Source organism: Blennius ocellaris, assembly GCF_963422515.1.
Source record: "Blennius ocellaris genome assembly, chromosome: 12".
Taxonomy (NCBI): Eukaryota; Metazoa; Chordata; class Actinopteri; order Blenniiformes; family Blenniidae; genus Blennius; species Blennius ocellaris.
The window spans coordinates 15,472,644-15,487,062 of NC_137661.1; the positions used below are offsets into that span (position 1 = coordinate 15,472,644).

Sequence of the window (14,419 nt, forward strand, 5' to 3'; positions counted from 1 at the left end):
TTGCACACATCATAAAGAATAACCTTTATTGCCCATTGACACTCAGCGCCAACCTGGATGCAGAGAGGAGCCAAGACCGGCAGATGTTCACACACATGTATGGAAATGTCACTTATTGTGTGTATCTATAAGGTATGCTGCACGCAGGACAAGTAAAATGCTATTTCAGGAGAATTCTCTCTCACCCTCTTTTCTCTGTATTGCTTGTGTGACAGCTGGCCCTGGGGTCATCTCCCTTACTGTGCTTTTGTCCCTCTGCCCATTCAGCACTACCTAAAGCCCAGTGCAGCAGCAGCAGCACAACACAATCTTGGCAAAGTCCCACTGGTGGCCACCAAGTCTGCATTTTCGCAAGGCAACTTGCACTGCAGCAGAGAGGAATGACAGTGAATGGAAACTTTTTCCACACTCCTCCCTAGACAGCATCATATTTGTGTAGTACAGCTGACACACTAAAACTTAAAATAGATGGGGTTTTTTTTTCTGCCCTGGCCATTTACAGCCTGTCTTTCTAATAACATTGTCTGAACTTGTTAGAAAACTACATTGTGCAAGTTTCTAAGTGAGAAACCACGTTGATGTTTAACAGACAAACTTCCACCATCCACCCATCCATCAGCAGCCAGTCACATTGCTTACAAAGAGGCAATGATGTACAGACAAATTCACAACCTACCGTCTATAATGCAATTAATAGGGATTTTTCCTCCCTGGACCTGCAAAGGTTTGTCCAGAAATTTGGACTTCTCTCTGCATTGCAATGACTTGGTGTATCTAAATGATAACTCCAATTTGCCCCCAAGTGTGAGATTGTCACCTGTCCACTGACCTTTTGGCCTTTGTTAGCTGTGATATGCCCCCAACAAACGCAGTCTAGATAAAGCCATTATGGAAGATTGATGAATTGAAATTCATAACTGTGAACAATTTACATTTGGCAATCAACCTACAGGCTCGTCGATGGATTGTGAACCCATATTACCTGTAACACTGTTATAGGTGCAGGAAGCAGTGTTGTGCTTGAACGAGTTCAATGAACGCTCGTTCATGAACTCGTTCATATTTTGGGCAAATGTGAACTGAAATATATTGTATTTCCGCCTGATGAACGTTACTTTGAGCGCGCTCATTCTGGCGTTTGTGAACGGCGCTCTCACAGTTTAATGTTGTTTAAGAGGGTGCCAGATTTCAAGAGCCTTCCAGTCTAAAATCCGGCTAAAGCACACTGTAAATGGGCCTTGACATGTAGGGGGAAAACAGCCAATCTGGCAACATCAGCCACCACAGAGTCGCACCACCGCTTACGTCATCAAAATGCGACGCATCCCGGCAAATACAAATAGGCGACAGCAGCACTGCCCCAGACTCTGCCTCCACGATTAATACTTCATCTTCGTTGGATTACTTAAACGAATTTTATGAAAAATCTTACTTTTTTGTGGTGTAAACTTTTCCCGCTGGGTTTCAAGAAGCAACTCCGTACATCAACAGCAAACCTGAGACGGCACATTGAACTAAAGCACTCGGCGAGCCTTTCAAGGCATATGCAAGTAACTAAAAAAAAACCCAAACAAACGGCCTTGCAATGTGGCGAGTCAATAATGGGCTGAATATCACACTTTTATGACCCAAGTTCTAGAAGTTTTCTTTGGGAAAACAAGTCAGGAAAAAATCGATTCACTAAAAACTGAAAAGTGACATAGATAAATAATGTTTACATATTTTGCACTTTGAATGTTGCACTTTGAGGTACATCTTAAGTTTCTTATCTCAGCCTGGTTCCTACCTCAGATTGTGTTTGTGTTAGTACAAGAATTATGTCGACACATCTTCTGGACTTTGTTGTTAACAGTATACTGCAGTTCACATCGGTCTCCTTGAGGGTTTTACTATTTTAAGTTGTAATTTGTTTGTAGAACCTGCCTGGTATATTTTCCTTTGCACCTTAAGGACTACTATCCGTTTTTTTATTTTGTTTTAATAATTGCACATTAAAAAAAAGATCATTCAAGCAGCGTGTTTTTTTTTCCTCATGTTTTTGAGAATATACTGTAGGGGTGGGAAGCTGCAGATGGCTGCTCGTGTGACTGAACTGGTGGTAACAATAGGGAAATGCCAGTATTCTGAGTAATAGCTTGTAGCAGCATATTAACGAATAAAAAAAGAACTATGAGCTAGTTCATTTTTGGAACTGAATTATGAACTGAACTAGTTCATTTTCGAATTTGTGAACTGAACTTTGAACGAGTTCATGTAGAAAATGAACATTCCCAGCACTGACAGGGAGAACATGCAACCTCCACAGAGAAAGGCCCATCAAGTCAAATTTCTAATGTGGTGACAGCTCTCTAACCACTCAACCACAGCGCTGGGCTTGATTAAACAAAAATGTCAGCATGGTATTTCAATGATCTTGTATCCTCTCACAATTGAAAGTTTACCTTTTACTCATCATTTCAGAGAAAGGTCAATAGAAATTGTTATGGCTTCATTTAATTGGGCTGAGTAGCTTCCTGCAACTAGACTACTCCCAACTTCTTCCTTAAACTTATAAGACTAGACTTTCATTATATTCAAGGGCAGCATGAATCATCTGTGAGCACAATGAAGACATTTAATGAGCGTTTATTGATAGCTGATTGAGAAAACATCTGTTCATTTCTACTCGAAGCCAAACAATAAAATATTCATATGTATCCAGCTCAGGTTGTTTTTTTTGTTTTTTTTTAAACATAGTTTCAGCTTCACTTTATCTAAATTGTAGAATTTCCTTTTCAGCATTGATATTACAGACACTACAGTATATTGGCCTTATTTAGACCTATGCTGGATTTAGTATTTGGCATCTAGCAATAATGCATCATTAAAAATCCACCATTTACACTGAGAGAATTGTGATGCCATTAGCCCAACAGCAAGTCGGGCTGTACGTTGGTGTTTAAGTTTATTCTTTATTTGGGCCTAATCATCAACTGGTGCAAGCATCTTGTGACTTAATCCCAAACTTTATCCTCATGTGTCTCAATTGTAAATGTTTTTCCTGTGTCTTTTTTTTTTTAGTCCAACACTTCCTTTAACCGTGACGTGGTAAAGGCCGGCACTGGTAGACGTTTCCTTGGTGGTCTCCTTGATGATACATCCTACTGCTACACTCTGGAGGTGTCTTTCTACAGCTACATGACAGCTGGCAGCACCGCTCCCGTGCCCTACTCTGAAGAGACGTGTATCCTTCACTGTGTGCAATCGCCGTGTGGAAAGGAGAGATATGGTTCAAAGTGTTGAAGGCTTCAGTGATGTTGTCTTTTAATTTCTCCTCTCTTCTTGTCAGACAAATAGACAAACACACTGTTCCTGCAGCAACAATCTCCTACTGAAATCAAGCCAACTGATGTATTCACTGGAGTTATTATTTTAATGCTTGTGGTTTTGTGTTTGTGTGTCAGGTCATGTGTACTCACTGGGAAAACATGTTACTCTTTTGTTGCCTCATGTTGCGACAGATGTGCAGTGACAGAATAGCGATGTGATAGCTGCATCTATTGATTTCATTTACAAAAGAGCAGAGAAAGAGGCATGTGTGTGTGTGTGTGTGTGTGTGTGTGTGTGTGTGTGTGTGTGTGTGTGTGTGTGTGTGTGTGTGTGTGTGTGTGTGTGTGTGTGTGTGTGTGTGTGTGTGTGTGTGTGTGTGTGTGTGTGCGTGCGTGCGCAGTTGAAGCTTTGATTACGATAAACAATGGAACAAACAAGATCTCTGTCAACTACAATCATGCAACCGCGTGCTCACACATACACACACACGTATGGCAGTGCACACATACAAACTCGAAGGTCACAGGTGCCTTAATGGAGGTGGGGGGGAGGGGGGTGGGGGGGGTGGAGGTGGAGGTGGAGGAGGAGGAGGAGGAAGTTTTCCTTCATCTGACCTTCTCAGGTCTGAAGAGCCCCTGAGAGCCGGCCAATGGCGGTCTGATCTTACCGATAAAGTGAGTGAGAAGAGGGAGAAAGAGAGATTTTGAGAGAATGATAAGGACCCTACATATGAAAACTATGTGCTCTCACACAGATACTCTGCAGGTGGAGGGGTAGGTGGAAATAGACGAAACCCTAGTGCCCTCTAGTGACTGTAACTGGCGAAATCTGCCTTCGCCATTGGCGAAACAAGGTCTGCATGATTCATGAGTACATGAAAGATCCAATCTACACACATTACTGGATATTTTTATGATAATATTTTAAAACAGTTCAGACAAGCTTACTGTGAATAATGATAAAAACAAAAGACTGAATGAAAACGGTGCTCTTCGTAACCCACATACCTACTCCTCATGTTTATTTTCTTCACTCTGATTACTTTAGTGCTTCTCAGAGAAGCGTTGCAGAGTTATTGCATTGCATCGGCAATGCCTAAATGCAAGGGCGGGCATGCACATACACACAGTGAACCAAGAGCACTCACAAATGACATTACATTATAGAGGCAGGTGCTTTATTCTAAACAAACAGTGCATAACAAATTCCACTGAGTTCCACCCTCCCTTGAGGGAGTTCACTTGAGGGGGTGACACTGGGTTTGGAGTAGGATAAGACGAAGGAAAATCAAATCATTGCCAGTGTTCTGTGAAAAGATCCCCTGAAGGTCAAATAATGACACACCTTGGGTCTGTTTAGAGGCGTTCTCATTTGTTTCCCAGGAGTGCGTATGAGTGCTGCGTCATGAGGAGGGAGGGGTCAGAGGAGATGGAGCTCCACAGGGTGGGTATGGAGCACAGGGACCCGGTGTAGAGTGGAGATTGGGGTCAGGCAGGTTGAAGGAACAGACCATGTCACTTTATACGCCCCAGCAGTCAGCTCGATGGAGCGTGCAAATCATCAACAGAGACCTTTAGCATCTGCCCCAACACCACCACCACCACCCACTCTCTTCCACTTTTCTCACCTGACACACACACATGCACGCACGCACACACTGTCCACCAAACTAATAGATCACCGATAAATAATAACCTCTAACTTCTACGACCCTCTGAAAATATTGCCCTTACCCTTTCATCTGTCCTGACTCGCCTCCTCACTGCTGTGACATGTTGCCAACAAAATTGAAATCTTCACGTATCTCACGAGTAAGACTTTTGGTACAGTGTGAAGGTGCTCATAAAAAAAGTGTAATTCAAAGTGTCTGCATTTGTTTTTTGGGTTTTCTTTTTTATTCCCCCTCTCCTCTCATGTCCTCCTCTCCTTTACACTGTCCTTCCCTCTCATCTCATCACAGAGAACATAACAGCTCATTATATCATCTAGTCAAGCTGAGAATCCTCTTCTCTGAAACAGCAGGGACAACCTCTATTGTGTTTCTGCCTTCTCTTTGTCCTCTAATCATTCAGCATGTGTGTGTGTGTGTGTCCGTGTCCTTGCGTGTGTGCGTGTGTGTTCCTTTTATCCGCTCAGACTACTTTAATTTCTATCAAAGTAAATTTCAGTCTCATTTGCCACCCCACCTTCGTGTTCCACGTTTACTGGGGGGCTTTCATGAGCATTTTCAGGGTTTTTCGTATAATTGGACTCCATGAAAACATGTACCCGCAGGGATGAATGACATGAACCTGTCTATGAACTAGCCTCTTAACATCTCTCTTTTGGTCACCAGCACTGATTCTGCTGCGAGAACCAAGCAACACACACACAAACAAACCAGTATCTTTCTTTTACTCTGGAGTCTTTCAGTTGGATATAATGATAAAAATGTCATGAGTCATGCTGTACAAACTTAATGTTGTTGTTCACAACAGTCTGAAGCCTGTTGTGAACAAAGTCAATGAATCTCCTTGTATCGCCTGGGACCACCTCATATGAGAACACATTTTGTTTGCTGAAAATATAAGATAGAAAATGTGTAAAAGCACAGAAGATCCACTTTTTTTTGGGAGGGTGGGGGGGGTTGTCTTGACCTTTTAGTTTTGTATGTTTGTGTATAGTGTGACCACATTTTCGTTTAATCTCTTCCAGACGATGAAATTTCAACTGGAAATTCAAATGAATCAAGGTTGAAAGAATCCGGGATTTTGTTCAAAGCACAGCTTAATGTTTTAAGTGTGTGTGTGCGTGCATGTGTGTTTTGGCGTGCATCTGCACGCATGTGTGCTGGCATATATTGTGCATCTGTGTGTGTGAATGTTTGTGTGCATGGGAATTTATTTCTGTTACAGAAATACATTTGTTTTCACACTCAGTTGGATCAAGGTTAATAAAAGGGTCATGTATTGTCAGGTTTGGGCGAGGCCAGGGAAATGAATGAACTGTCCCTGGAGGGCGAGAGAGGACGTGCATGTGTGTGTGCTTGAAAGCTATTCAGGATAAGACTCTAGACAAGGAGAGAGAGTGTTCCTTCTTTTACCATAATGGCGACATGCAAATTTTCACTGAACACTGTTTAATTCTTGCAAATTTGCTCATTGCCATCAGTGGAGGTGGTAGAGAGAGAGAGGGGGGGGGGGGGTCTCTAAAATCGCAGACAGATAAATACCCTTCTAATCGCTTGCATTGTTATTGGGTGATTCTGTGACATTAGCAAATGCTGCGGCATGCGTTAATAACCTGGGCTGACAGCTGTGACCAGGACAAATGCTGAATGTGCGCACGTTCACACAGGATAATAGACACTCCGCATTCTGTTCAAGGAGGATTGATGTCTGTCAGATTAACAACACTCACCACACACCTCTCAATATGACAGTAGGATACCATGAATACCAGTTTGCATCAGTGCACCTGACACCCAGTGGACACACTGTGACAAGTATGCAAATGATTTAGCTTCGAGGCAAATATGCTTCACTACCGCACATCATGCACATTGTATCACAGACATGCACAAATGGATAGGTGCTCACATATGCACGCAAGCAAGCGCACACAGAGGCACAGTTACACACAGACGATTGCGCAAATATTGTTGCCATGCTTAGATGAGCAGATGTCCTCACATGAGTATTCACAAGAATGCACAAACACACACCTGCAGCTGTGTTTTCATGCTTCTTGCGTGTGCTGATAAGGCTGGCGTTCACAGAAAGTTTTGAAAAAGTTTGGAAGCCTTTGTGCGAGAGGTGGGGAAAATGTAAATTTGAGTTTGAACGTTCTCCCCGTATGTGCCTGGGTTTCCCCCCCGGGTGCTCCGGTTTCCTCCCGCACGCATGTGAGGTTAGTTGGTGACGCTAAAATTGCCGCTATGTGTGAATGTAAGCGTGTATGGTTGTCTGTGTTTGCACCTGTGACCTGTCCCAGGATTATCCTGCCCTCGCCATTAGTAAACTGGGATTGGCTCCAGCGCCCCCGTAACCCTGAACAGGATAAGTGGTGTAGAAGATGGATGGATAAAATAAGTTCAATATCTGGTTTATGTTAACATTCTGTCCAGCAGTGCTGGAGAGTCAGTTAAGAAGCAACCACTAAAAGCTGCAATAGTAGTAAACAACAACAGGGGCTAAATTTAGTGGATTTATCAGCTGGAAGAATAAAAGTTAAAGGCCAGAGAAATGCCACCTGAAATTTCAGAGTCGAAGTCATCAAATGTTATCACTGAAAAAGTGAAATGGACTTTCCTGATGTGATTGCAGCTTGCATATTTTCTTTCACCGCTTCAGTATTAGAGGTATTGTATTGGAAGGTTTGCACATCTAGTTATTATTGTTTTCACTTCATTTTAATCTATTATTTCTTTCGCTGTCAGACTTTAAAAAGCACACATAAAGGATTAACCACAGCGATAAGAAAGCTCAAAAAGACAGATTGTAAGCTATGAACAACATCTTCCCAGATGAGTTTGTGTTAGTGGAGAGTTACTGTATATTTGCTTTATGTTTTACAGTGCCTTTACTTCTTGAACTGTCAACAAGCAGAGAAACAAATAATTCCCAACTAAAAAAATGAGTGAAACCTGGAAGAAACCTTGCCTGAACCTTTTTCATTTTACCATGAAACTTTCAAAGTTTGTTCTCCTTGACAGTGAGAGTTCCCCCTGTCTGGGATTTAAATCGGCTCCTGTCCGTCCCTCTGGGCTTCAGGACGTGAGGTCTTTCGCTCTGTTGATTTGCTACTGGGGCCAAAAATGTCCCTTTCTGTATTGCTGTTGTTGACTAGCCTCTTAATTAGCATTGTTAATTAGTTCGCTACGTGTCAGTGCAGTGACAGGACCTGTCACTGGCCTGTATTGATGACTCGAATGTCCCCTTGCTTGTCTCCTTGTTAACTCCCGTCCAATCTTGACAGCATTTTCCGTGCACTTTGTTCATTTTTACCACTGGGGGCCTTGTTGTCCGTTTGTCACCTTGTCTGTCGGTCTGGAAGGACCAGTCAACAGAGACTTGGTGGTGAATCCCACTAAATGCTGCACTGACAGCCAACAGCTGCAGTAAACAAGTCATGAACACCCCTAAAACCTTTTATCACGATCACGTAGGTCACACACACACACACACACACACACACACACACACACACACACACACACACACACACACACACACACACACACACACAAACACACACCTTTTTGTCTCACGTGTCCCATATCTCATCAGTGTCTCGGCTGACATGCCCTTGAGCCATGACAGTGACCTGCTATTGATTAGACAAGAGCATTATGTGTACCGAGATGTTAAAGAATACACATCACACACCTCAATGACAGGCAGCCAAGATGCTGACAGGCTGCATACACAACCCTCTATGACCTCTGCAATGATTGATCATGATTACACAATAAAAATGGTAATGTTTCTGGAGCCAGTCAAGTTGATGACACCATATAAACAATATTAGTTTCCATCATAATTCAACAGATGTGTACTGAGGTAGCTGAAGCTGCTTTTCTGCATATATTCATGACCACCCACCAGTTTAATCCAAGCTGCAGCACTCCGACTGTTCTCTGGCTCACACACACATCACTTCCTGCTGCAGCAGTCTCCTCCCGGGCTCCACGGTTTCCCCAGCAAAAGGCCAGGCAGTTGTCAGGGCATCCTCTGTATCTTCGACTGTTTACCCCATGGTGGAAATTCTCCTTCAGAAGCTTACCGTCCATCAAAATAACCTTCTGTAATAGACGATGAGTCGTGACAAGCCAAGCTGAGAGGCCATCTGCGCGTGGTGGGGTCTGGGAGATATTTTTGTCGCTGATCGTGCCTGGCCAAAGAGCTCAGGACTGGCATCGAGCTCTGCTGATGAAAGAGAACTGGAGAAAAATGCCAAACTTTCCAGAGGTCAAAGTGAAGACATCAAGGACACAGAAGCTGTGTGCTTTTGTATATATCCTTGTGTGTTTCATCTCGACTATGCACATTTATGAGTTTCTATCAACTATTTCCAGTCGTGATCACAGCAAGACTTCTGGGTGATTGGAAAACAAGATAATCATAAATAAACACAAATTCAATCGTTTGTTTTTTTTTTAAATCGTTGAATGCAACAGCGCTGACATTGAGAGCTATGCCAGATACACGTTTTACCATAATGTCACCACTGCACAGATTTTAGTCAGTACTGTGTTTAAACATGGTAGATAGTTTCAGTTGGAATAGTTTGTTAGAGTGTAAATAGGCTGTAAGGCTGGATTGGTCCGTGTTCAGTACAATATAGTATAGTTCTCAACACGGACTAATCCTAATCTTTATTGCCTCATCCAGCTTCAGTTAGCAGCTGTCTTTTAAAAGAGACATAAAGTCTTTAAAAGTCTCAAGTGGTGCATTTACTGACATATTTTATGCTGGATGATAAAACTTTAAGAACTGCCAAGCCTCTGATAAAGACAAACTATTTCCGTCTGAACGACCCATTCGGTTCAGGATGAGCAAACCAGGAGTACAAACATTAAAATTTATATCTATATTTCTGACATCATTTGTGCATTTCTCTTTTAAATTAGACTATCAGCTAAATGTAGTCAAAATAGCTTTTCTATTTGTGTTCTCGTCCTTCCTGTTCTCGCATGAAATGGCTGTCAGGAAGGTGGACCAGGCAGGTAAACCCAATCCCACCTGTTTCCCACCTGCCAGCGAGGCCAGGCCTAATCATTCAACCCTCCTTTCCCCCTGTTTCACAATAACACCATCCATGCTCATCCATACCTACCAAACACACTCAAGGCTAAAAGAGTCATCAAGGCTGAAATTACAAAGATGTTTCAGGCTGTCAAGAAGGCCAAAGTAAGCAGCCCTATAGCTCTTATCCCCACTCACATCAGGCTTCTCTTGACAGGACCACCTCATTGAAATTGCTTTCAGAAACTGTTCAATACTTCCAACAATGTCGAAAACTGCTTTTGCTAGACCCAAGTGCCATCTCAGCAAAAAAAAAAAAAGAAAAAAAGATACTTGATACAAGACTTGGTTTCTCGGCCTTAAAAGGACAGAGCTCAGAATACATTGATCTTTCAGCAACATTACTGCCAGCTGAAAGGTTAACCTGACCGAAATAAAACAGTCAAACGGTTTTGTGTTTAGACACCAAACCCATCGCAAATGTGCCATAACAGAAATCGCTCTGCTCTTTTAAGCAACCAAACAAACTCAATTCAACACCAAAGTGGCATACCATATGTTTCCCTCAAACAAAACACTCACTTGACAAATTGAACTTCCACAAAGAAGACGCCATGGTATTTAAAAACCCTCTTAAAATCAAAGCAAGAGCAATGAAGTGCAATGAAGCCACACAGCTACTGTACTGACGTTAAAATATACAACATATTTGAGATTACCTGAATTTGTTGAGCTCCACGAGCAAGTAGAACTATGTGCTAAACGTTGAATCTTACAAGATATAAATAACATACACCATTTAGATGAACTTATTAGCTATTTTCAAGGGTCATCACAACTAAATACCACCTCCCAAACCTAAACCAGTATGTTCCAATCTTATCTCGGCTTCATAGTATTGAGAAACTACTGGACTCAACCTGAATCTGAAAACCTTCTGACACTCAAGAAAATGTTATTTTTCTTTATCCCACTCCTACATATGCTAAAGTAAAACCCAAAAGTTGGTTTATATCCTATTAAGATATTATTGCAATCTTAACTAAACCATGTAGTGGATATTTCAATAGACCAAAGAACATTGTAATAAATTATGTGTTTGAACCATTAAACTTATTACGTAAACGTAACTGTCAGATCCTTCTGTCAAGAAATATAATCAGGATGGTGAAAAAAGCAATCGCATACAGCTTGTAATACTTTTCGTTAACCCTGTCATCACCACACAGTAGAAAGCCAAATGCTCAGTACTTAAGAGGGAGATGATGTGCACATGCAGGGGGGGAGCAAAGCTTTGTTTGCGCAACTGAGAGTCTGGAGTCATGTTCTGGACTTTTCATCAGCCTACCGGGTGGAAAATGAAATCCTGTTGTCCTTTGCAGATTCCTCTTCATACACAGTGATACGTCATCAGAGGCCACAAAGACAAAGGAGACACATATGTAGACACGCTACGACAAGCTTACCCGAATATTTACAGATCTAATTTGTCAGGAATATACCTGTGTGTGTGCGTGACAAATGGCAAACTACAAAGCCAAAAGTGTGCCCTGACAGCCTGTTCAAAATCTCGGATGGATGGTTTACAAGTTAACGGCTTTCGGGCAATTACTTTTCACCGTAATGGCAACCACAGTTTATGTAGCGTGGGTCATTCTTTATCATCCCAAGAAATTGAAGGAAATAAAAATGACCAAATGCATTTGTTTGTTTGGGGGTTTTTTTTGTTTCTTTGTTTTTTTTGGTTTTGTTTTTTTTTATCCTTTGCTAGTTGTTTCAATCAGCAGCTGTGGCAGATATTTGAGCAGATGACAGGTCATATCTGAGTATAAACAAGGTAATGACAAGGGGAAGTGACAGATTATGTCTCCGTGTTGCTCAATCACGCTCCAGCCTGGTGACGAATGAAGGCAGCCGAACTTCATTGTGACTAGAAACACGGAAAGTCATTATGGATTTGCTTTTTTGAGTTGTGATCTATAGGGACAGCCGGTATGAACGTTATGTATGGATGGGCGATGATGGAAAAAGAACGCAGAGATGTCTGAATGGCTGGACAGATGGATTAACTGCCAATACTGATGTGTTGTTTTTTCAGGGCACGCCCCTCAGTCAGGAGACTTACTTTAGTTTGAGACATCATTCTCATTTAGCTGGATCTATTATAGCTTCCCTCTTGAAGATTGGGACGAGAGTTGGAAATCAGTCCTTTGGTATTTCTTTTTTATGGAAACCTGATCGACATCACCACTTGACTTGCTAGCTAATGAGCACAGACTTAGCAACAGCACTCATCGGTGCTCAACTGTTTTATAAAAGCAATGCAGTTATTGATATTTCCCTTAATGTAGCAAGGGGCAATTGGGTAGGGGTTGATGTGTGCACTCACCGCAGAATTTAAATGAGGCCTTGTTGTATAAGTAATTGCTTTTTCCTTATTCATACCTACATTTTATATCTGGCTGAGATGAGTGAAATTGAGCTGATTTAGTTTTGCTTGGTACAGAAGTGTTTTGTGGCTTGTGGATTTGCAATAATCAAGTATTTTACTGTACCTCTTTGGGTATGATCTTGAAAAAATATAGAGCAATTTTCTGAAATGTTGTGTAAATAAATCAAATGCATGTTATTGGTTGAATGCAACATTCAAATGTCATTGTTTAAAAAAAAAACAACTTGCTGTGAGCAGGACAACAACCTGGAAATGTTCAGAACAGATTGTTCTCGATCAGTTTAAAGCACATTATCCAAAAACAAAGGCTGAATTAAAACATGGGTGAATGACAGGAAATGCTCATGAACAGTTCACAGTGAATTCTTACAATATCAAGCTATTTTTAATCACAAGGCGGCAAAATAACTAGAATAATCTGTCTGTTACAGTTAACCACTCCACCTAACTAAATATATTCTTTCTATGTTTTCCTTTTTAATTCATTTGATGTTCAACTTTAATATTCTTTTTAGTCAGACTTGTTTTGCTCGTGCGCATAAATTCAATTAAAAATGTAATGTCGCACCTCTTCAATCCATAGCAGCCTCCAACCGCAACATCTGAAGGAAAATATGCAATTATTTTGTGAACTTTGGCTGATCACGTCATTAGTTTGGTTACTGGAATGTACCAGTGCACTGGTGAACTGCTTTTCCTCCCCCATTCAAGAGGTCATGTGGTCTGTTCCCCTTTGAAATAGATTAGGTATTTTGTTAAATTAAAGTTTGGTGAAATTAGTACAGAACTGTTTGCATAATTAGCAAATGATCCCGTCACTATGAAATGGATCATACACATTCACTTTTTTTTGCATTAACTCTGTCACTAGTATTTTCAGAAATCGTTATATTTCCAACTCGCACCCAAAGACAGTTCATCTTAACTCACTGTCCTCAGACATGAAGCTGGGCAGGAATGTGGCACGAACATTTTTGGACTACTACAAACTCAGCAACCTCATTAAGGACAACAGACCGTCGCTCATTCAATGGTGAAAAAACAACAACAATATTTTTAAGATATATAAACATTTTATTGCTTTATTTTGTTTCTGCTGTGTGTGTGTGTTTTTTAAAATTTATTCTCAGAACTATGTTGCATCATATTAATCAATCATAATGATGTTTTTCTATTTTCCAGTCCTGAGGTGACATCTCAGGCAGCCAAGTGTAGCGGAAAGGGAGGCGGTGTTGGTAAAGACACAGCGGACAAAGAACAAGAGCTTGGCTAACATGCAAAGCATGTGGCAGGATGATCCTTCACACCTCATTGCATTTAGAAGCTCCAAATATAAAAAAGACTGTTGTCCCCACCACACATTTGTCACAGTGGGAAGACTGGCACCATTGGACTGAGATCACAACAGTTTCACTCCTGGGTTGTTGCATGGCAATTTAAAGTATTTAAAGCAACAAAAACACAAACTGGTTTTCCATGTAAACACCATCTGAGAAATCCATTTGGCAGCTCATTTCTTCTTATAGAAAACAAACAAACATGTGCTTCCTCGCTGATTTTGTCATATTAGAGTGTGTTACAATATTAGTATGTCAGTTTTTCATTAAACACTTGATTCATTATGTTGCTCTAATTGCCTTCTTATCACCGAACTGAAAACATTAGCAAGCCCTACATATACAAGCGTGAGCTAAACAATATACGAAGAATAAATTGACTGTGTTTACCTATGTTATAGCTACAGTTGTGAAAACTTCAAGTCAGGGGTGTCGAGTTGATTTTAGTTCTGCGTCTGTCCTTCACTATCACTAATAAAACAGTGGACCTCAGGGGGGAAATTATTAGCAGCTGTAATTTTTATTGAAGAATGTCCACACTTTTCCAAAGCTCTCCCGTGGGCTGGATTGCACCCTCATGCAGGTCATTTTTATTT

General features: G+C 41.2%; 1 protein-coding gene across 1 annotated transcript in view; it reads left to right on the forward strand.

Moving 5' to 3' along the window:
- agbl4 (AGBL carboxypeptidase 4) overlaps nucleotides 1-13,759 on the forward strand; it is a gene marked incomplete at both ends in the record, with an annotated part of 281,697 nt that extends 267,938 nt beyond the window's left edge. The window contains 3 exons of the mRNA XM_080505732.1: nucleotides 3,061-3,223; nucleotides 13,426-13,519; nucleotides 13,669-13,759. Of these exons, the coding sequence (XP_080361858.1) occupies nucleotides 3,061-3,223; nucleotides 13,426-13,519; nucleotides 13,669-13,759 (348 nt within the window). The remainder of the gene's footprint in view (nucleotides 1-3,060; nucleotides 3,224-13,425; nucleotides 13,520-13,668) is intronic.
- Between the last annotated feature and the right edge of the window lie 660 nt (nucleotides 13,760-14,419).